Source organism: Cyphomyrmex costatus, unplaced genomic scaffold, assembly GCF_001594065.2.
Source record: "Cyphomyrmex costatus isolate MS0001 unplaced genomic scaffold, Ccosl1.0 scaffold216, whole genome shotgun sequence".
Lineage (NCBI taxonomy): Eukaryota > Metazoa > Arthropoda > Insecta > Hymenoptera > Formicidae > Cyphomyrmex > Cyphomyrmex costatus.
The window spans coordinates 1-21,120 of record NW_017276214.1 but is presented as its reverse complement, the minus strand read 5'-3'; the positions used below and the strand labels follow the sequence as shown (position 1 = coordinate 21,120).

The window sequence follows — 21,120 nt, the reverse complement described above, 5'->3', positions numbered from 1 at the left end:
ATGCTAGGAATAATACGAAACATCTATCGTATAATTATGTATAACGTATAATTATAAAAGAGAAAATCTTTCAAGAGAATAAGTAACAACAATGTCAAAAGAACATTAAAATGAATCGTCATTGATGCAAAAGTAACTTAATTTTGACAATCATTTTGAAGTTATTTTTATATTAATCAGGAGACGCGGTAGTGTCTCCGGCCATGTTCCGGCCAATATGATTTATCGTTCGGATTGGACTATAATTATTTATCAATTATGTATAAATATAGACCATTTAAAACGTAATAGCATAGAAACCGTTTCGCAACGTACAAATTCTACGCCATTCCTGAGTAGCTACATGAGTAGGGATTGTACTAATATATAAATCGCGATGTCAATTTAATCACATTTGCGATAATGTGTGCTTAGTATCAACATATTACTGCATTTCGCTATCGCATTTCGTTATCACAAGCGCGATATTGTATTTTGTACCGTTCGAAATTATTTAGATTGTTTCGCGTTATAAACATTATTCAACATCGTTGTACTATTATAGTAAGTATTTACATTTGTTTGTAATATAAACCACATTGTTTTACGTAATTCGAAATGATAATCGCAGTACCTTAATTTTAAATACCTCGATCCTTTTTTTCCTTTCAAAAAATCTAATTTATTTTTAAAAATAAATATTTTTACTGATTTTTATATTTGTAAATGCGAATATATAATACCATTAGTTATATATATAATAATAACATTAAATTTGTTTCATGGTCTTAAATTATACGACGTAACTGTTTAATGTGATTGATTTGATTTATATAAGAATCAATAACATTCTACTATAAGTTGTCGCTTGATAAGCGGTGAATTATATTATATATACTATATGCATCCAGTCTGAGAAATATTATGTATTTTAGATGTCTTTTACGGGAAAAGTTGTACTGATAACAGGGGCCAGTTCAGGAATTGGAGCTAAAACAGCTATTTATCTGGCTCAGCTTGGTGCATCGTTATCGATAACAGGACGTAATAAATACAATTTAAACAAAGTAGCCGAACAATGCGGACAACCTAAGCCTTTTATTGTAATAGGAGATCTAGCCAATGAGAACGATGTGAAAAATATTATCGACTCAACGATCAAACACTATGGCAAATTAGATGTTTTAATTAATAATGCTGCAATTATTGAATTTGGTACTATAGAAACTACAAGCTTGGAACAGTACGACAGGTATGAAATAAAAATTTAAATGGGTAAATATTGAGATGAAGGGTGTCAGCTTCGATAATCTTGACATATGTTGTCAAGGTCATGACCCTGAGTGATCATCGACAGGTTTTAGTCATCGCTCGTTGTTCGTTAAAAAGTTAGGTATTAACATGAAAGTTGATAAATGTTTTACTACTTTGTGTGAAAAGTCGGATGATTCAAAACAAGGTGAAGGTATAAGATAAACTAACTTAGGGAGTACGACTTTTTATGCTAAGCAACTTTCACCCTACCTCTTCTTCTGCGGGGCGTACAATTACACGCAAGTTCTAAACCACCTCCCCCATACCAAGAAAGACGGAGAGGAGTAAATAAAGTAAATCAGAGAACTTGTATTTTAAAGCAGAGATTTGGTCTGTTTTATTTCATTTTAAGAGGAAAGGAAAAGGTTAGATATGTATACCCTCACATTGTCAACTGTATTTGTTAATAATTTTTTAATGAATAAAGACCGCCAATTAGAATTTTGTTGCAGATTATTGAAATAATTTTAGAATAGGAGAGAAGTGGGGTAGGAGTTGCTTTGTGTGGAAAGTCATGCGCTCTTTGCGCATTTATTATAAAAATTAAAATTATTATATAAAAATTAAAATGAGAAAATAACTTTTTCAAAGAAAATTATTTTTAATGCAGAAAATTTATTTTTAATGTTTTTCCTACATATTAGAAAAGAGATTTGTACAAAATTATACGGTATTTTTTAGATTTGACAGATATCCATTTGTGTTCGTATAGCTCCGTCAAAGATCAGTCAAATTGAAATATCAATTACCGATTACGAATGTAAAAATTTTTTATCTTTAAAATACTTTTTTAATTTTTGTTTGCAATGATTTTTTACCGAGTTACGATGTTCTGAATATTGCCAAATTTTTATCACGTTCGAAAGTGTTTTCTAGATTTTGTTGAGTAGTGTATGTTAAGGTTGAGATCATCTGCGCTGGCTCCTTCCATTTCAATATATAACATACCTTATGTTTACACATATTAATACATTATCAACTTATCATATCGTCTGTTCCGTATGAATAAATTTTCTGAATTGCACTCTCGAGTTGCAAACTGGTGCACACGGCACAATAAGTTATTGAAATTAAACAAATGGAGTGTATTTCACTTCAATTTATTGCATTATACGTGCGATGGATTAATTTCACCATGACACTATGTGCACAAGTTCAGAAAACTCATCGATGAATAACAATGTGATAATTAAGTTGACAGTATGTGCAAACATGTGGATATTGAGAAACTATTTTCTATTTTGAAAATACATTAAGGGTTGGATTATACTGGCCGTAATCTATTAACTTATGCCGTAATCTATAAATTGACCAATTATAATCGATTATTCCCCTCTCATTCGACTGTGATTGGTCCATTTTTACAGATTACGGCATAAGTTAACAGATTACGGCCAGTATAATCCAACCCTAACTCTCTCTCTTCACAAAATCAAAATATTTTCAATTTAAACCTGTTTCCAGTATTATGAACGTAAACGTTCGCTCAGTATTCCAATTGACAACACTGGCAGTGCCATATTTAATCAAAACAAAAGGCAACATCGTAAATGTTTCAAGCGTAGCTGGATTACGACCATTTAAGAATAATACGCCATATTGTATGAGTAAAGCGGCTCTGGATCAATTTACGCGTTGCGTTGCTTTAGAATTGGCATCACGACAGGTACGTGTAAAAATAATGATTTTTTCTTGTTTTCAATGGCATTAAAAATATTATTTAACGCAACATATTATTATTATCAAAATATGATAGGTGCGTGTGAATTCCGTAAATCCTGGCGCTGTAATAACCGATATCCTTCGGAACACTGGAATGAACCAAGAACAGATTAAAATCTTTTTTGAGAAGATGAAGGGAGCGCATGCTTTAGGAAGAAACGGCGACACTTTGGAAATTGCAAAAAGCATTGCATTTCTAGCAAGTGACGATGCTAGTTTTATAACAGGGGTGACGATACCTGTAGATGGAGGTTTGCATGTTATGTCTTTCCAGTCTTGCGAAGATATTGCGAAGCAATAAAATGCATACAATATATAATATAAGATGCAATATTTACATAAATGCCAATAGTTTTTAGAGTGTCAGTGAACATTAAACATATCGTTTTCTAAAAATATTTTTAAAAGTTATAATCAGAAAATTTTACATTGTAATGATTTCAAAATATATTATTACAAACAAAGTATAAAATATGTTTTGGTAAAAGTACCGATTAGGAGACCAAGCACCAATAATCTTGACTTTGACATATGTTGTCAAGATCATGACTCTGAGTGACCTCTAACAAATTTTAGCCGACGTTCATCCTTCGTTATAAAAAATTAGCAATATTAACGAAAGGAGTTTATAAAATAACGTCTTATTTCGGCACAATTTTATTCAATATTTAAAGCATCTAATGGATACATCACACTCATAATTTCAAAAAAAGAATTTCATAATTTCAATTCTTTCGTTAAAATTATACATTATTTTAAATAAAAATTTAGCAAGGTAATACATATAATAATAATAATGCTTTTCACGTGTTCCATAACGAGGAATGTTTTTGCTCGCATATTTCACCATACTCTCTCTATATTTTAAATACGGGTACCAGTATCAGGATTTACAAAATTTATTAAATGATTTACAGTAAGAGAAAGGGGGACAACATATATAGTGACGGATTTTCTTTTTTGGATTCTATAATCTAGTTTAAGCTTAACGTGAGCTTGTTTTCAGTTTATTTCATGCTTTAGATCTTAATAATTATAAAAATATAATTCTTATACATAATAATTTACGTATAAGTTCTTGTTATGCATTTAAAACAAACGTTCCATTTGTCACTACGTGCCCCAGACCAAGGGGACAGATAGTGACATTTTAAAACTTACTCCTTGTTTAAGTTCTCATTCTTTCCTTATTGCCTTCTTATTTTGTTTAAAATAGTCACTTTTTTATTTCAGAAGATAGCACACAATTCATAAAAATTTTATTAAATTTTTTAAATATTAAATCTTATAGGACCGTACACGTGAGAAACACAAACAATAAGAAAATGCCTTTAATGGTCGAGTTGGATCTTAAGTATCAATTATAATTCCGAGTGAATTTATATATTACGTATGTAATCTTTTAAACCGCGCGCCGAACAATTTTTCGGTTTTGAAACGTCACTCTGCGAAACTACCTATAATAATATTACGAGTTAAATTATCTATCAATTTAACAATTTTGATGCTCATATCATTTTGGATCTTAATAATGTTGAATGACATATTAAAATCTATGAATAAAAATCTGTATTGCGGTAGTTTAATAAACGTGTTCTATTATAACTAAAAAATTAGAACATTTAAGAAAATAAAAAATTATTTATTATTTTTAAATATGTTGTGTCTTTTGAAAAGTGTCATTCAAACATAACATAACCCCCTCAATGATAGAATATGAGTCTCGTAAACGTTTTTCTAATGCTACATTAGTATTTCACCATCTAATGATGAGAAAAGTGCAAAAAAATTTGTCACTAATTACACCTTCTCTAAAGTTGTCATTACCTACCCCAGAGGCAACTGTTGCTTTCAAGAACCGAGTAAAATAAAAGATGAGGTTAAATAACAATGATGTTTGACATTGTTCCAAAACCACGACAATAATAAGTAAGAAAATATTTATTCGCATCAGTGCACTAACATCTATCAAAATATAGCTTCAAACACAACATAAATATCCAGGTTTTACCTTAAAATGTGAGGAGATAAAATCCAAGCCTCTTAATCATGAACATATGATATTACACTCGTGTCATTATTTGTTGAAAACATAACGAGGTTATCCGGAATGTTCTTCATGCTAACGATCGATATTAAAGGAGCTAGGAAAATTACAAATATTCAAAATGTCACTACTAACTCCTCGTCACAATGTGTCCCCCCTCTCCCTTATAATGAGTTAATTATTATCATTATCAAAGTCGTTATATGCACGCCACTGATCCGTATAAATTATTGATCCAGGCAAGACATATTTTCATATAATTGACAAGAGAGTATTACTGGATCGATTTGGTACAAGTACAATAAAAATGTTTTTGGTATTACGTTCAATATACCTCCAAAAACTTATTCTCCTTCAATTATACAACCTTCTCTTGCCAACTTTTGTCTCGTAATTCCACAATGTTGTTATTTCCACCAATTGCTTTCTGTTTATCGAGAATCCATTGTTGAAGTAATTATAAAGTTAGTTTGATATGAAATAAAATGATATAAAATAGAAAATGTTTAAATATGTATGTTATCCCTTATAGAAATTTAACATTAATACTGGCCAATTAATACTAAAAATAAGTGATGGATATATGTTTAATTTATACATTAATAATTCATTTCGCGCTGAAGATAACTGGAATGAAGCTGAAATGTTCGTATTTTCTTGATTAATGTAAGATTATATAAATAGAATTTATATTACGCACGAGTTATCGCGTTGAATAGTTGCTCCCATTTGTCCATCATTATTAACAAGAAGAAAGAAACCGCAATGATTAATGGTCAAAGTCAATAACGGGCAAAGCTGGATCACAATGCTTATTAAAATTATGTGTGAATTTTATATACCGCGTGTGTAGTTCCTCTATCGCGTGCCGAAATTTTTTTCAGACTTACAACGCAACTCTAAATAACTACCGCAGTAATATCACTTTTTAGTTAAATTGCCAAAACAAATCTAACAATTATTTGATGCTTATATAGCATCTTATTAGATCTTTAATAATATGTTGAAAGACATATATTAAAATTTAACAATGTAAATTTTAAAGTAATGATGAATTTAAAATCTGTGAAAAATAAGATTGCGAAGAATATCACGATTTGGCGTTTCGTCCCGGTTTCCATTACTGAACTCATCAGTAAGGTATTCCATCATTATTGTTTGAATTTTGAGAGTGGGATATTTTATTAAATTGTATATTTTTTTATTTTAAAGATTTAGAGATATAATTATAGTATAAGGGATGTAATTATATATATTATATAGTTTTAGAAATACAAAATAAGAGTTTTAATATGACCAGTTATAAACTATATGTTTAGATAGTCATCCGTGAGTGTTGTGCTGAGTCATAATGTGTTCGCGGACTTATTTTAAAATTTCAAGAATAATTGCAACAGCCAATCAGGAGCCCAATAATTTTTATTTCTAATTGCATATCGCAATCGCTCCTGCAATTTTAAAGCTGAGTTTCCATTAAGCGCGTCATGCGTCGCATCGTGAAAGAGAGAAGTTTATATATTTTATATATATATATATACACACACACACACAACTTCTCTCTTTCTCTTTTTCAACGACGCGACGCCTGACGCGCTCAGTGGAAACTCAGCCTAAAACCAGTTCGTGACCATATATTGTAGACCTTGCATTAAAGAAAGCGCTGAAGTGTGCATTCAGCAATTCCCTTTTTTTTAAATTTAATACTATTACTCACGCGACTCAAGACAGATATAATCATTTAAACATATCTCTGCAACTGTAGTGGCCATATTCATACTTTTATTATTTATAAAATATTCTTAAAATATAAATTTACACATAATTTTTTGTGAATTTTCCTTCTATAGTATTTTGCGCCATGAAATTTGAGACAAGTCGTATATTAGTATTTTGTAAGATATTGTTTATTATTAAGACGATCTTAAAATAAGAACTTCGATATAGCGGTTTATCAAGGGACACACTATAATATCTCTGTTAAAACAAGGCAGTAATATTATCTAAATGTTACCTCGAGTAGTTAATAAATACAAATGTCAGATAGACTGACATACTAAGTATAGCATGCCGCTTTTAATTACGCTTATTATAGATAAAATCAGTAGCATGTTGCAATTTTTTCAGCATCGAATATGATGGAAACATTTATATTTCTTGCTTTGAAAATGGATTCATCTTTGAATATCAATGATTCGTGTTAACTGCACTACGGTTTTTGGCTGTACTTCTGAAGAAGACTCAATCCACGAGTCGAAACATGTCAAGTTTTGAAGATTTGAAGATTTACGCGGTTATATTTTATTGTAAACGTCTATTCCTGTTATATATATATTTTTTGTGTCTTCGAATTTATTGTTTCCCCTTTTATTTTTTAACTCTACGCGATTAAAAATTTTAATGTTATGACTCTTAATTTGTCTTTTTAGTCTATTATTTTATGTCAAACAAATTAAATAAACAATTTTATTATACATACAGAAAAATAACGATTACACACTGCATAAGTAATAGTTACTTATTTTAAGTACTTCAAAAGTTCATCCGCAAATTTATCATAAATTCAAGTATTATTGAAAATATATTTCGAATCCTTTAGTAAATTTTTAATACTTCAATTAAGTTTATTTAATTAAAACAAATTCGATTTGCTTATTACTATGAAACGTTCGTTTCTTCGATTAATCAGGAGACACGGTAATGTCTCCGGCCACGTTCAAAAACTGAAAGACACTACAAATCTCTTATCCCGAGCCACCAAAGTCCATTTTTAGGGGGTGTATAACTACTAAAATATAAAAAACTTTGAATTGGACGTTATATGTCCTGAAAGGCGGCATCGCCACGAGTAATTTAAATCAAAAAATTTTTAATCGGTCAAGCCATTCTACAGATACAATCGGTCGATAAGTGGTGATTTTTATAAAAAATTATAAGAAACGTCTCCTCCATCTCCTTCTCCTTCTTCTTCTTCTCTGTCCACATTCAAGTTTTTTTATATATTTGTAATATATTTGTACTCTAAAAAGTAAATGATATCCGAAAAAAATCATATCATAAAAATGATAAGTTAAAGCCATGTTCAAAAAAGGATACTCAAAAATTTAAACCTTTTTATCTAATAATAATATATTATCATAAAAAGTAACTGATACATTATTAATTAAAGGTGCCAGTATAACAAAGTGAACATAAAGTGTATGCAACTTTCGGCCGATTTTCGATTCGCCTCCGCTTTTCGCCCCGCGCGCAGATCAATCGAGATCGCTCGAGCATCGTGCGGCATTTGGACCGCGCGCGGTGAAGTGAGGTGAGGAAGACAGCGGAAGGCGGAAGCGTTTCGAAAATCGGCTGAAAGTTGTTTTATAATATTCTTCAAAAGAAAATTAATTTTTGTTTTGAGTATATAATAATAAGTTTTTCTCTATATATATAAAATTTTGTAATAAGTATACCGAAAAATGGACTTTGGTGGCTCGGGATAAAGGACTTATAGTGTCTTTCAGTTTTTGAACATGGCCGGAGACACTACCGCGTCTCCTGATATTTTAAGATTATTATCAAGAAAATAAAATAATCTTGTTAAAGATAGCAGTTACTTAAGAAGAAGAAAAGAAATTGTGTAATAATTCTTTTTAGAAATAGATTGATATCTTTTTTCGTGTAGATATTAAAAAAAATACGTTTAAGAATTTTTTATTACGCTTATTAACTATGCCATTGCTCTTTTTAGCCTTTTTAGATTCAATTATAATTATTAATATTATTATTAATTATAAGCAAGGATATAAATGATAAAAACGCATTTAACAGCAAAAAAACGTTTCGTAATTCATTACAAAAAGGTATGACTACACGAACGAACTTTACACCATGAATAGCGTTAGCTAATGTACACTCTTCTATGGAAGAGTAGGGATTAAATTAGTATATAAACCGGTGTTATCCTATAACATTTGCTTAACATCAATGTGTTACGGCACTTCGTTATAGCACTTCGCTATCGCAAGCGGGATGTTGTATTTTGTATCTTTCGAAATTATTTAAACTGTATCATTTTATAAGTATCTCTCTTTCATTCAACACATCTCTCGTTGTACTATTACAGTAAGTATTTATATTTTTTTTAAATATAAACCACATTGTTTTACAAAATGATTAGTCATATTACAGCACTTACACACAGACGATTACGTGTCATTAATACGCATCACTATTATCTTATTCACGGACGCTACATACACATATACATAAATGTTCGTATAATAATTACGTTTTAATTAGACATCTAAGTCTAATTTTAAGAATTTCACACTGTTTGTTCATACAAACTACTAGTCTGTGGACTATTATTTCGTAAGTACAGATTATATAGCTTTTTTATATGAAGCAAATGTGGTTACGACGTGAATCGATGTGATAGCTCTGGAGTGCTATGTTGTATAAAGAAATGATAAAGAAGAACATAATTTTGAATTTTTTATCGTTTTCGGCATAGACTCCACTTCGCAGATATGCATTAGTACGTATTAGTACTTTAATCTTGAAAAAGAATTTTTTAAATTAGTAAAGAAGGAAAAAAGTAATTGTAATATAAAGTGTATATGATTTAGTTGGTAATACAGACGACTTGTAGGATTCCCTTACACGTAATCGTCTGTGTGTAAGTGCTATTTCCGTAATATAACAATTTAATATAATTGATATAAAAGAATCGATAACATTCTACTACTACTATAATATATATTGTCGCTTGATAAACAGAAATACATGAGAAATACTAGATGCATCCAGTCTGAAAAATGTTATCTATTTTAGATGTCCTTTACGGGAAAAGTTGTTCTGATAACAGGGGCTAGTTCAGGAATTGGAGCTGAAACAGCTATTTATCTAGCTCAGCTTGGTGCTTCGCTGTCAATAACAGGACGTAATAAGCACAATTTAGATAAAGTAGCTGAACAATGTGGAAAATCCAAACCTTTCATTGTATCGGGAGATCTAGCCAATGAGAACGATGTGAAAAATATTATCAATTCGACAATCAAACACTATGGTAAATTAGATGTTTTAATTAATAACGCTGGAATTGTTGATATTGGCACTATAGAAACCTCAAGCTTGGAACAATACGACAAGTATGTATACTTACTGATAAGTAACTTGTTGATATGTTTAAACATGTATGGATGTTGATAAAAATGATATTCTTTCTACTTTGAAAACACATTAAAAAACGTATTTTCAACGTAAATCTGTTTTCAGTATTATGAATGTAAACGTTCGCTCGGTATTCCAATTGACAGCACTAGCAGTGCCACATTTAATCAAAACAAAAGGCAACATTGTAAACGTTTCTAGCTTAGCCGGATTACGACCAGGAAAGGGTGTTCTGTCATATAGTATGAGTAAAGCAGCTCTAGATCAATTTACGCGTTGCATTGCTTTAGAATTAGCATCGCGACAGGTTCGTGTAAAAATAATGACTGTTTCTTCTTTTTCAATAATGGCATTTTTTAATATTATTTCACCTCATATTATTTTAAAATGTAAAAATAGGTGCGAGTGAATACCGTAAATCCTGGTGTTGTAATAACAAACATCTTTCGGAATTCTGGAATGAACCAAGAGCAGTTAAAAAGCCTTTATGAGCAGTTGGAAGGAGTACATGCTTTAGGAAGAAACGGTGATGCTTTGGAAGTTACAAAGGCTATTACATTTTTAGCAAGTGACAATGCTAGTTTTATAACAGGAGTGACATTGCCTGTAGATGGAGGTGGGCATATTATGTATGCTAAAAGTCCTTTTACATCTAAATAATAGATTAAACAATATATGCGAGATTGGGTAGTAATTATTTATATAACAAGTTAAATGAAAGTAAAAAGAAGTTAATAATATATTTTGCTTAAGTTATATAAGTTTAGATGAATTAATTTTTAAGCTAATGTAGTTACTTTTAAATTTTATGAATTTTTTTCTTTTTAAAATTTTCTTATCTCTTAAAAAACGCTAATGTATTTTTTTATAAAGTCTGTAACAGATTAATTTAGATAAGCTCACTAAGTTATTACGTTAAAGCGCGATGCTCGCATATAGTGATTAAAGAAAAACGTGGAAAATTTATAAACTTACTGTATTATACTTAGTATATATAGCACTATTGTATCTATTCTTATGTTTAATAAACGATAAAGGAAGATACAATACAGTTTTTGCATCAAAATGTCATTAGCCGATATTTATAGTCGGTTCTTATTTTAAGACTGTCTTAAGTAATGTCTTAAGATGCTGATACGGTCCTCTAATTGGCAAGTTATGACATCTTAAGGCTATACTTAAAACAGTCTCAAATTTAAGAATTGACTTCGAATATCGGCCATTTTCTAATAATTGAAACATCCTTGCTCCTTAGGATATGTTCAGGCCCGTGTACTCCCGGGGATTGTGTCATTTTTATTTATAATGATTATCTTATTCTTATTTAACATTCGGAAAATAAAGGATAAAATGATACGTGGGTGGCCGGGAATCTGAAAATAACCCTGATGGCTTTAATATACTATAGAAAGTTCATTGAAATTGACCGACTTAATATCGTTGGTTTTCTAAAAGAGAGACTTTAATATATAATTATATATTATATTTAACTTTATTTAATTATATATATTATATTTAATATAATTATATATTATATTTATCGACTTACAGACCACTTTTCTCAGTTGGCGTAAAGTCAACTGTAAAAAGTTGACTGTTACAGGACAACAGTCGACTAATTGGTCGACAATAATTTTTACTTTTAAAAATTAATTATAAGGGTGCTTCTCCATGACAATCCCAATTTTGGAGAAGTAATATAACTAATTAGAATTATTTATAAGTTTGTCACTTTCGTGTATCGCGGTAATCTGATTGATCGTATAATGTTTCTGAAATTCCGACTGTCATAGAACAGCATCCTAAGTTAACTTAGACAACTATATCCGTGTTTCGATGTACACTAAAATCTATACGTAATGTGCACTATATAGATTTTTAATACTTTACACTAAATAACGGAATGCAACCTATAAATTTGTACTTTTCGATCTTGCATTAATTAGTATAATACAATATGTATCCCAAAGAATACATAAAAATTAACAAAAAACCAAAATAAAATCAAAATGGCTTTATTTTCATGCTTAAAATCAATAAACAGTCAAATTTTATAATAATTAAAAATCATCACTTGACGTCAAGATACGTCATATTGATTTTCTTTTGATTTGGTGTATTTCTTGGGAAACTATTATTATGGTTGTGTTTAATAGAGTTTATTTAAAAACTGTTGGAAGTTTTCTTTTAAATCTAAAAGTATAATCCCATCAGATTAAAGAAAACTTTCAACAATTGTAAAATAAACATTCTCCTGAACGCGGCCTTTCAATCGATTGTACGACTATAGTCAACTGTCGGCGACTATTAACTTAAAATTGACAAGTTTTTTTTATTGTCTTTTTTTCTCTTTTTTAAATCTATTTTAATTCCAAAGAAATTGAAATAGAAATGAATTCATGCAGTCATTGCCGAATCCAAAATTTTTACTTTTCAGATACTGGAAAAGTATATACTTTCTATAATATATATTATAATAGAATATACATTTTAGGCGTCTAATATATGTTTTCGTTAATTATATTCCATTTTCGCATCGTGCTAAACATATATCTCTGAAAGAGATAACATATATTTAAAACATTAAAACCTATTCTACACTGGTGCTTTTTGTTTCCCGTTTCTTGGTTTTTTGCTATTTTTTACATCTTGTCTTTTTGCTTCTTATCCCTTTTTCGTTTTCTATTGCACGACAGATAAAAAGTTAACGAACTTCGGAAGAAACAGAGGAAAAAAAAAAATATATATATATATAGCAAGAAATACAATTGTTGATAAAACGATTAAAAAGAGGAAAAAAGTAAGAGGTAAAAAGAAAGAAACAGGAAATAAAAAGCATATTTTGTAGATTGTAGAATAATCAATAATTACTAAAATGATGTAAGAATACATAATTGTCTTCTTATATAATAGGCATGTATAATATTGTAAATGAATAAATGGTGTCACTAGAGGAAATCTATTAATATGTCATGTATTATCAGTGCAACCGGTACTCTCGACGGTACTGGCGACGCATGTCGCATCGTTAATTCTCTTCGTAGCGCTAGTTAAAGAAAAAGAAAAATGATGCGTCATCCTCACAAGGCAGATATAATCGCGCAGTCTCATGATAACGTGCATCACGGACTCAGCCAGCTCAGCGCAAGATGAAGAAGCGAATCGTGATATTTGGCGGCACTGGGAACACCGGTCTCTGTTCTTTAAGGACCGCCGTGGAAAATGGTAACTGCTGCTTATCTGCGCTATCATTGTATTACGTATATTTTTCCAATCAACAATGTGTCGCGTGCTCTTCACAGTTGCACCACGTTACACCTTTCGCACTCGAAACGGGGCAAATATATAATTAGACGTTAGACAGAAAAGAAGGAAGAATGGAAAGTACAAAAAGTTCAGCTACAAAGAACGAACCTATATATGTTATAGCCCAAAAGTTCCTTGTTCTGTCACTCGAGATGACAATTTAAATCATTTAAGAGATCAATAGTCATAAATAATTTAGAATATATATAATTATGAGTTATATAGATTTATTTTAGATCTATTTTTTATAATTAAAAGTCGGAATCCATAAAATAATGTAATTAATATATTTCCTCCTATGTTAAAATATATACTCTACATGTAAATTATTGTGTACTCAAGATGACAATGTAGAGAAAAGTAATTATAAATAATTTAAAATTTATAAATTATGAGTTATATAGATTTATTTTATAGATCTAGTTTTTCTAATTAAAAATTGAACTCCATAAAATGATAAAATTTTAATTTCCTTCTATATCAAAATGTGCTTGTGATATGTAATTATTGTATACTTATATGATTTTATAATTTCATGTGTATGATAGATTAATTTTTTTTATCTGTGATATTCAAGTCAAATATTATATAGATATTTTCTCAATTATTTCTATCATTTAGGTTTGGAGGTGAGAGCTTTCGTAAGAGACAAAAACAAAGTTCCTGAGGATCTTAGAAGTAAAGTTGAACTAATTGTTGGAGATGTTATTAATGCGAAGGAAGTTTCAAATGCGATAGCTGGTAGAGATGCTGTTGTGGTAGTACTCGGTACCAGAACAGACTTGAGTAAATAGCACATATGTTTTCTAATAGATATGTATACAATGTGTGTATACATTTTTTTTCGTGTTTTATAATGATAAGTTCATTTATTCATTTTACGCTGTTTTAAGGTCCTACTACTGTAATGTCTCAAGGCATGAAGAATATAATAGAAGCCATGAAAGCACATAATGTTGAACTGGTGTCTGTATGTCTATCAGGTATTATAATGTTGTAAAAATAGATATTAAGTATACCTGCCGAAACTATCAATTATTATAAGGCTTATTTTTTATTGCACTATAGACTGCACTAAAACTTTCTATCTCGCTTTTGCCATACTTTAATATATATATATCTTTCATTTTAAGAGTACAAATGTACACTACTTCTATCACAAAGAACAGACCTAATATAAATATACATTATTGTATATAATTTTACTAATGAAGAAAATATCCTTTTGACGCTTCTTGCTATTTGAGACTTCTTTAAATATTCAATTTTATTGTAGATGCTCCCTTTTTTAATGTTCATTATTGCTTGAATTTTCAGCGTTTTTATTCCTCAAACTTGAAGCAGTGCCTGCTATATTTAGAAGTGTAACTGAAGATCATCAGCGCATGTTCAATCTGATTAAATCGAGTGGTTTAAAATGGGTGGCGATATTGCCGCCGCACATTGCAGGTATATCTAGATAATGAGAGATAAGCATGTGATAATTTTGAAAAATCTCAAAAATATTGTTTTTCTCTTTAGAGACACCAAAGTCCAAATACAATGTCACATTTGATTCTTCACCTGGACGAGTAATCTCCAAACATGACCTGGGTGCGTTTCTTGTCGAATGTCTTGAGAATCCTGATTATTACCAAAAGGTCTGCGGCATCGCGACCGTATTATAATGCGAGAAATGGCAGGGATATAAAAATAATAAAAGATGCATGTATTTTTTCTAGTGAAAAAATAAATATATATATATTTATGTAAATCGTTATCACGTTTGATAAGTTATGGCTCGAATTGTATGTGTTGGATGGAGAAAGAGCGAGCGTAATTAAGCGCATCGTATTCTGTCGTTGGAATACAACGAACAAAAAAAGAATATTTACAATAGAAATGTAATCTGAGTGAGAGAAATCGTGCTAAAAGCTAAGGATGAATCTATCTGTCGATCCTTTATATAAATTAAAATTATAAATATAAAGTTAGAAAAATAAGCCTATACGGCACTCTCTACTTTGTAACTTATAATAAGAACAGAAACAATTCTCGAAAAATATCGCCTACAATAATACTACAGTACACGTTATGTACATATTATAGATTTTCCTATATAGATTCAAGAATATAAGTCTAAAATTTGAAGTATATAATACTTCGTTCGCGTCACTCGATCGAGCTGAAAAGACAAATGCACATTTATTTGCGAATGGTTTCAAATGAATAATTTCATGTTTCAAAAAATTATTTACGACTAATGTATGATTTTCTAAATAGAAGAATTCAAGTTCTTCGTTAAGCTGTAATGTGCTAAATTGTATATCCTTCTCGCATTTTGTTCTATTTAAATCAAATTGAATTAATTTTTCTTTAAGTATCTAATTTCAATTGTAAAATCTCGTTGTTTTTTCAGTGTGAATAGAACGCACTCTGAAATTTAATACTAGTATCACAATTTCTTGACCATGTGTGTTTTTCGAGACAACATTCGCATGTCAAAAAACTTTGACAATTGAAATGCCGGCATGGGGGGTGGCGGAGGCGGCGGTGGTAATTGTCCAGCGGATTGATCGCCATTTTGCTCTTTAAATCTAGTCCTACCAAGGGGTGGACTGACAGTTATGATGTCATTAATGCCATACGCTTTAAATGGATCGCACACCTTGTATCCGTTCTTATAGTAAAACACCTCCTGGCCGTCTGTTTTTAGGTAGATGTTTTTTAGGCCTCTTTTTGCGACATACTCCTCCACGCCACGCAACAGTCTAGATCCTAATCCTTGAGATCTATATCGATAGTCGATTACAACTGAAATATTGCAGATATGCAGTATTATGATTTACTTTTAATACTTTTTATAATTATTAATGTATGTTTTAAATTAATCTACTTGTTAATTCTATTGTTCTACATGCATTAAAGCAAATTATTACAAGTTTTTCATACCAGACTCTATGAAACAGCTAACTTTCGATCTAGCCACTAGAGATATTTTGCAGTGCCCAAGAACCTTGTTTTCGCCATTAATTAGAACTAGACATGTGGGAAAATCGTCACAAGACACACTTAGAGATTTCATTCTGCAATGTAACAATATGAAAATTAGTTCTATTGACATATCCTCACTATGTTCTTAGGTAATCTTTGAAACCAAGGATAAAAAAATAACACACCGTGCAGTTTCACTTCGAGGCCATTCAGAATTAAGCAACTTACAACAGTCTTTAACCAAGTCAGGCCGATGATGAAGAGGTATCACTACATACTTAATGTCGTTTTCCATCATATCTTGCCTGCAACCAAAATTAAACATCATGTTAGATGCTTCGGATTAATTAGATTATTGTTGGATTTGTAAAAAATGTTGAAAGATATCTTTAAATATATATTGCTATACATCTAGTAATACACGCATATATATACACACACACTATATATTTCTAATAATAATATATATTACAATTACTAGCAATAATGTATATTTTAAATATTATTACTTTTTTTCGTGCATATAATTATCCTAAATCTTTTATTCAAACTATTCCATTTAATTATATAAATATGATCATATAGTTTCTACTTCTAGAGTTTTCTATGTCTTTATATTTTTAACTTTTTATATTTTCTCTTACAAAAATACATAAAATTCGCTTGTTATTTATACCCATATATCTTACAGCCTTTATCATTCTTAAAAATATTGTAAAATCTACAAAAATGTGTGTGGATATATCTTTTTTTAGATTAAATTAACTGTATTGTATGCAAAATCCGATAAACTTTAATCAAGTATAAATTGTATATCACTTGATTCTTCTTAATCACATCTTGTTTGACACACATATACCCACCTGTCATATCTAAAAATACACTCTAGCACGAAAATGAACTACACAAGCTTGCAATACAGCAATACAATGATAATCTATGAATCTACAAATATAGTGCATTTCTCCTTTTTTTTTAATCTAGCTGCATAAATATGATATATATATATATATATATACACTGTTTCATATACATATCTATAAATATAACTCAAGTACAATGCAGCTGTGAGTACACGTGTGTGTGTGTGTATGATTACAATAGTATTATAGACTGTGTAGTGGAAAGAGCCTATTAAAAAATTGCATCCTGTTCTATTGACAGATGACCACGAATCGATGAATGAAAAGAAGGAAGCAGGGCAACGAAGAGTGTCCTTACCATACGTTTCCAAATGGAGGTTGAGACCAAGAACTTGTTTCCGTGTGCTTGGACGCGATATTCGCCGGTGACGACGACCGGTGCAATGTCTCATCTCTAGTTTTCTGTTCTCGAAATGATATTTCGGGATTTTATCCCCACTGTGTTAATCGCGTTATACCGCATAATGCAGCGGCGTCTATAACAAGGCACACCGCCATGTCTCTATCTTCGTTTTCTTAGGTTTCCCGGAATTCTTACATTTTGCTTTTCCTGCTGGACCAGCACATGTCTCGTAGTTAGCTAAGTATCGTAGTTTTTTTCATCGTGTTAAGTATTTTGCCATTTGAAAGCACACGAGAAGGTCGCAAATATTAAATAATAATAGTGAGTTTTTTTAAATGAATTATTTTGGAGAAGCTGTATTAGTGTATTATATCTCACATGATATTTTCTGATCACAATATATAGTATTCATAATTAATTCATTGTATTATAGGAGAAAGGAATATGAATAGCTGCTCTGAGAGAAAATCAACCTATAATTTTCTCCAAAAATAGAAAAAAATATTATAATAAAATATACTGTTATATGTAATATACATTAAAAAGATAAAATGTGATATAACACTTTTTGATTAAGTCCACAATAATTCGGAAATATGAAAGTTCTATTTGTTAAATATAAATTCTACAAAACGTTCTCGCTGGTAGAAAATGATTGATGGTACAAAATGCCAGATTTGAGTTTTCAATTGAAAAGTTCCACCCACATGGCGACCTACGAGAGATCGTGAGAGAGACTTGTCCGTGACCGAGTCTATTATTGTTCGCTCCGACGAGGAAAAAAAGGGGAACGACCCTTTTCTTTTGGCTCCGTCCTATTTCTTCCCGTAACCTCTATTCTATTTACAGATCCGTGGTCCGCATTCTCGTACACGTGATGCACCGCACGTGACGGTCGCATGCTCGATATAATAGGAACCTGTATTATTGACATGATTGTTAATAGAAAACTACCTGCTCGGCTGCTCATATATAGAATTCTCTTTTTCAAGATTGTTTTTATTGATGTCCATAAAAAAATAATAAAAAGGATATAAGCTTTGAAATTATAATAATTTTGAATCACAAACTATTCTCTGTTTTAATTTAGATTTTATAAGAAAATAATTAGTGTTTTTAATTAATTAAAACAGAAAATATGCATATATAATATATATTAGCAGAGAATTATCTTAAAATTATCATTTTCTAACTTACACCGATATCAAAAACTTAAAAAAAAAAACAACGAGATTGAGTGACAAATTTTCTCTTCTGAAAATATATTCTATATATATATATATGCATAAAAATACACAAATTTCTAAAATTACAGAAAAATCGGAGTGGAAACGACGAATTATATTACCAGAGAGAAGCCTGAGTACGGCCAAAGAGAAACCCTCTCTGGTGCGGCCATGCCCGGGATTTAGCTACAAACATGAAGGAAGATATAAGGAGACTCCATTCAGTCTCGCCAGTCTACAAAACATGGACCCATTTTAGGTTTCGAGTTCAGTTTCCGATTCTTGACACTCGCAGCGCTCGTGAATTTAGTAGTGCTGCGCATAATGAGTGCGAGTAAGAGAAACTGAACTCGAAACCTAAAATGGGTCCACTTTTATTTTACGGAGTGGAGTCTCCTTATATCTTACTTCCTGGCTACAAACTTTATTATTTTGAAGCGCCTCTATGTCCACAAAACGTGGACATTGAACTATGTAGCCAATGTCCACGATCGTGTCGGTAATGTCCACGATTTTTGGTTCGAATCTTCCCTATATCTATGATTATTTTGGTTCGAATCTTCCCTATGTCCATGATTATCGGTCAAAGAAATTATATAACCTCTTTGTTATCGGTCCATTAGACAGACAAAGACAAACAATTGATCGAAATAGAAATGGCTATGCATGCACAATAAATAAACGCTAGTAAACGCATTTTACATGCTTTTTATGATTATTTACTGGCTGACAAGAGGAGTAAATTTTCTTTATTTACAAAAGGCATACCAGAAACTTTAATGTATTATTATTTGTTTATGACGTCACAATCCAATGTAGTCGCAGCGATTACTTAAAGAAGAATTAATTTATTGTAGTAATTAACAATTACTAATTATTGGTAAAGTTATGAATAAACGCTAGTAAACGCATTTTACATGCTTTTTATGATTATTTACTGGCTGACAAGAGGTACAGCTTTGACCCACTTTTTACAGATGATCTTATTATTTTGTTTTACCTAAATTTTCTTTATTTACAAAAGGCCTACCAGAAACTTTAATGTATTATTATTTTGTTTATGACGTCACAGTCCAATGTAGTCGCAGCGATTACTCAGGTTCCTTAAAGAAGAATTAATTTATTGTAGTAATTAGCAATTACTAATTATTGGTAAAGGGAAAATTAATAATTTCTTATTTTACTTATATCGTCCTTAATATTCATTTTTATTCACATCGTTCTACGTTATTGATACTGCATGCGAACAAAGGGTGGAGAGACGTAAATAAAAAATCATAAAATAGAAAAATGTAAAATCAACGTTATTTATTGATACAGTCCACCTTTCGTACATGTATTTAATTTTGTACGTTAACTAGGCTCACACTCATAATGTTGTTCCCAGCTCCAGATAAGAGACTTCTCTTTCAGTTTTTTAACATGGCCAGACACACACTATACCGCGTCTCCTGATATGAAACTTTACGTTTTTTTTTTAGTATGGCATCTCGATTATTTAACATAGCATTTATTAATGCTTCTAAATGTTGCTCCTTTTCGAAATAAGATTTTATTAAATATTTAGAAGTCAATAGTTATCTATGCAATTTAAATTACAAAACGTATATCGCTCTATCATGAAGAGAAAAAACAAATATTTAATAATTTTTATCTTTTTTTATCTTCGTTTTTCTAAAAACACGCTAGTATGTAATCTCTTTTTCTCTCTCTCTCTCTATCTATCTATCTCTTGACATTTGAAATATAAAAACAAATACAAAAATGTTAGGATTTCAACAGAATGCACAGTGTTGACTTTTTTATAAATATAAATTTAAGATAAAAAAATAAATTATTGTGCTCTATAAAATATATCCTTAAAGTTATTAATTATATTAATTATTAATTCTTTAAAGTGTTTTAATGTTTGCCGAAAAATAATTAGTTTCTTTTTAAATATAAAAGCAATACTTTTAAAAGATTTAATAGGTTTATTAGAATATTAGCAATTTTGAATAAATATGTAGAATAGTATAGTATATAGCTAGGTAATTATGTTCAACTTGTCGCGGAACCAGCTTATTCACTACAGTTTTGACATTTGATGATGGCCAAACCGAAGATGAAAAAAATAGCTTGCCGCACATGGAC

The 21,120-nt window shown here is 30.4% G+C and overlaps 4 protein-coding genes across 4 annotated transcripts; 3 read left to right on the top strand and 1 right to left on the bottom strand.

Moving 5' to 3' along the window:
• The first annotated feature begins 410 nt into the window (after positions 1–410).
• LOC108773643 (3-oxoacyl-[acyl-carrier-protein] reductase FabG-like) lies at positions 411–3,429 on the top strand. Its single transcript, XM_018539511.1, has 4 exons — positions 411–543; positions 915–1,231; positions 2,758–2,959; positions 3,050–3,429. Exons 2-4 carry the CDS (start codon positions 915–917, stop codon positions 3,314–3,316), a joined length of 786 nt encoding a protein of 261 aa, XP_018395013.1. The 5' UTR covers positions 411–543; the 3' UTR covers positions 3,317–3,429.
• A 5,688-nt stretch (positions 3,430–9,117) lies between these two features.
• On the top strand, positions 9,118–10,898 carry LOC108773645 (3-oxoacyl-[acyl-carrier-protein] reductase FabG-like). Its single transcript, XM_018539512.1, has 4 exons — positions 9,118–9,166; positions 9,878–10,194; positions 10,322–10,523; positions 10,616–10,898. The coding sequence occupies exons 2-4, from the start codon at positions 9,878–9,880 to the stop codon at positions 10,874–10,876; spliced, it is 780 nt and encodes a 259-aa protein (XP_018395014.1). The 5' UTR covers positions 9,118–9,166; the 3' UTR covers positions 10,877–10,898.
• A 2,270-nt stretch (positions 10,899–13,168) lies between these two features.
• Positions 13,169–15,566, top strand: LOC108773653 (flavin reductase (NADPH)). The gene is made up of 5 exons (XM_018539526.1): positions 13,169–13,441; positions 14,144–14,308; positions 14,416–14,505; positions 14,840–14,971; positions 15,044–15,566. The coding sequence occupies exons 1-5, from the start codon at positions 13,366–13,368 to the stop codon at positions 15,187–15,189; spliced, it is 609 nt and encodes a 202-aa protein (XP_018395028.1). The 5' UTR covers positions 13,169–13,365; the 3' UTR covers positions 15,190–15,566.
• Positions 15,567–15,573: 7 nt separating this feature from the next.
• On the bottom strand, positions 15,574–18,339 carry Naa80 (N-alpha-acetyltransferase 80). The gene is made up of 5 exons (XM_018539527.1): positions 18,327–18,339; positions 17,717–17,998; positions 16,681–16,800; positions 16,454–16,587; positions 15,574–16,315 (listed from the first exon to the last, which is right to left on the bottom strand). The coding sequence occupies exons 3-5, from the start codon at positions 16,791–16,793 to the stop codon at positions 15,957–15,959; spliced, it is 606 nt and encodes a 201-aa protein (XP_018395029.1). The 5' UTR covers positions 16,794–16,800; positions 17,717–17,998; positions 18,327–18,339; the 3' UTR covers positions 15,574–15,956.
• Positions 18,340–21,120: the final 2,781 nt, after the last annotated feature.

Bases quoted from the DNA above. Each gene is read 5' to 3' on its own strand.
- LOC108773643 (XM_018539511.1), top strand. From the start codon at position 915: ATGTCTTTTACGGGAAAAGTTGTACTGATAACAGGGGCCAGTTCAGGA. The intron at 1,232-2,757 runs GTATGAAATAAA...ACCTGTTTCCAG, and splicing joins AGCTTGGAACAGTACGACAG to TATTATGAACGTAAACGTTC. The intron at 2,960-3,049 runs GTACGTGTAAAA...AAAATATGATAG, and splicing joins TAGAATTGGCATCACGACAG to GTGCGTGTGAATTCCGTAAA.
- LOC108773645 (XM_018539512.1), top strand. From the start codon at position 9,878: ATGTCCTTTACGGGAAAAGTTGTTCTGATAACAGGGGCTAGTTCAGGA. The intron at 10,195-10,321 runs GTATGTATACTT...ATCTGTTTTCAG, and splicing joins AGCTTGGAACAATACGACAA to TATTATGAATGTAAACGTTC. The intron at 10,524-10,615 runs GTTCGTGTAAAA...ATGTAAAAATAG, and splicing joins TAGAATTAGCATCGCGACAG to GTGCGAGTGAATACCGTAAA.
- LOC108773653 (XM_018539526.1), top strand. From the start codon at position 13,366: ATGAAGAAGCGAATCGTGATATTTGGCGGCACTGGGAACACCGGTCTC. The intron at 14,309-14,415 runs GTAAATAGCACA...CGCTGTTTTAAG, and splicing joins CGGTACCAGAACAGACTTGA to GTCCTACTACTGTAATGTCT. The intron at 14,972-15,043 runs GTATATCTAGAT...TTTTCTCTTTAG, and splicing joins ATTGCCGCCGCACATTGCAG to AGACACCAAAGTCCAAATAC.
- Naa80 (XM_018539527.1), bottom strand. From the start codon at position 16,793: ATGATGGAAAACGACATTAAGTATGTAGTGATACCTCTTCATCATCGG. The intron at 16,588-16,680 runs GTGTGTTATTTT...GTTACATTGCAG, and splicing joins CCTCGAAGTGAAACTGCACG to AATGAAATCTCTAAGTGTGT. The intron at 16,316-16,453 runs GTATGAAAAACT...GCAATATTTCAG, and splicing joins TAGCTGTTTCATAGAGTCTG to TTGTAATCGACTATCGATAT.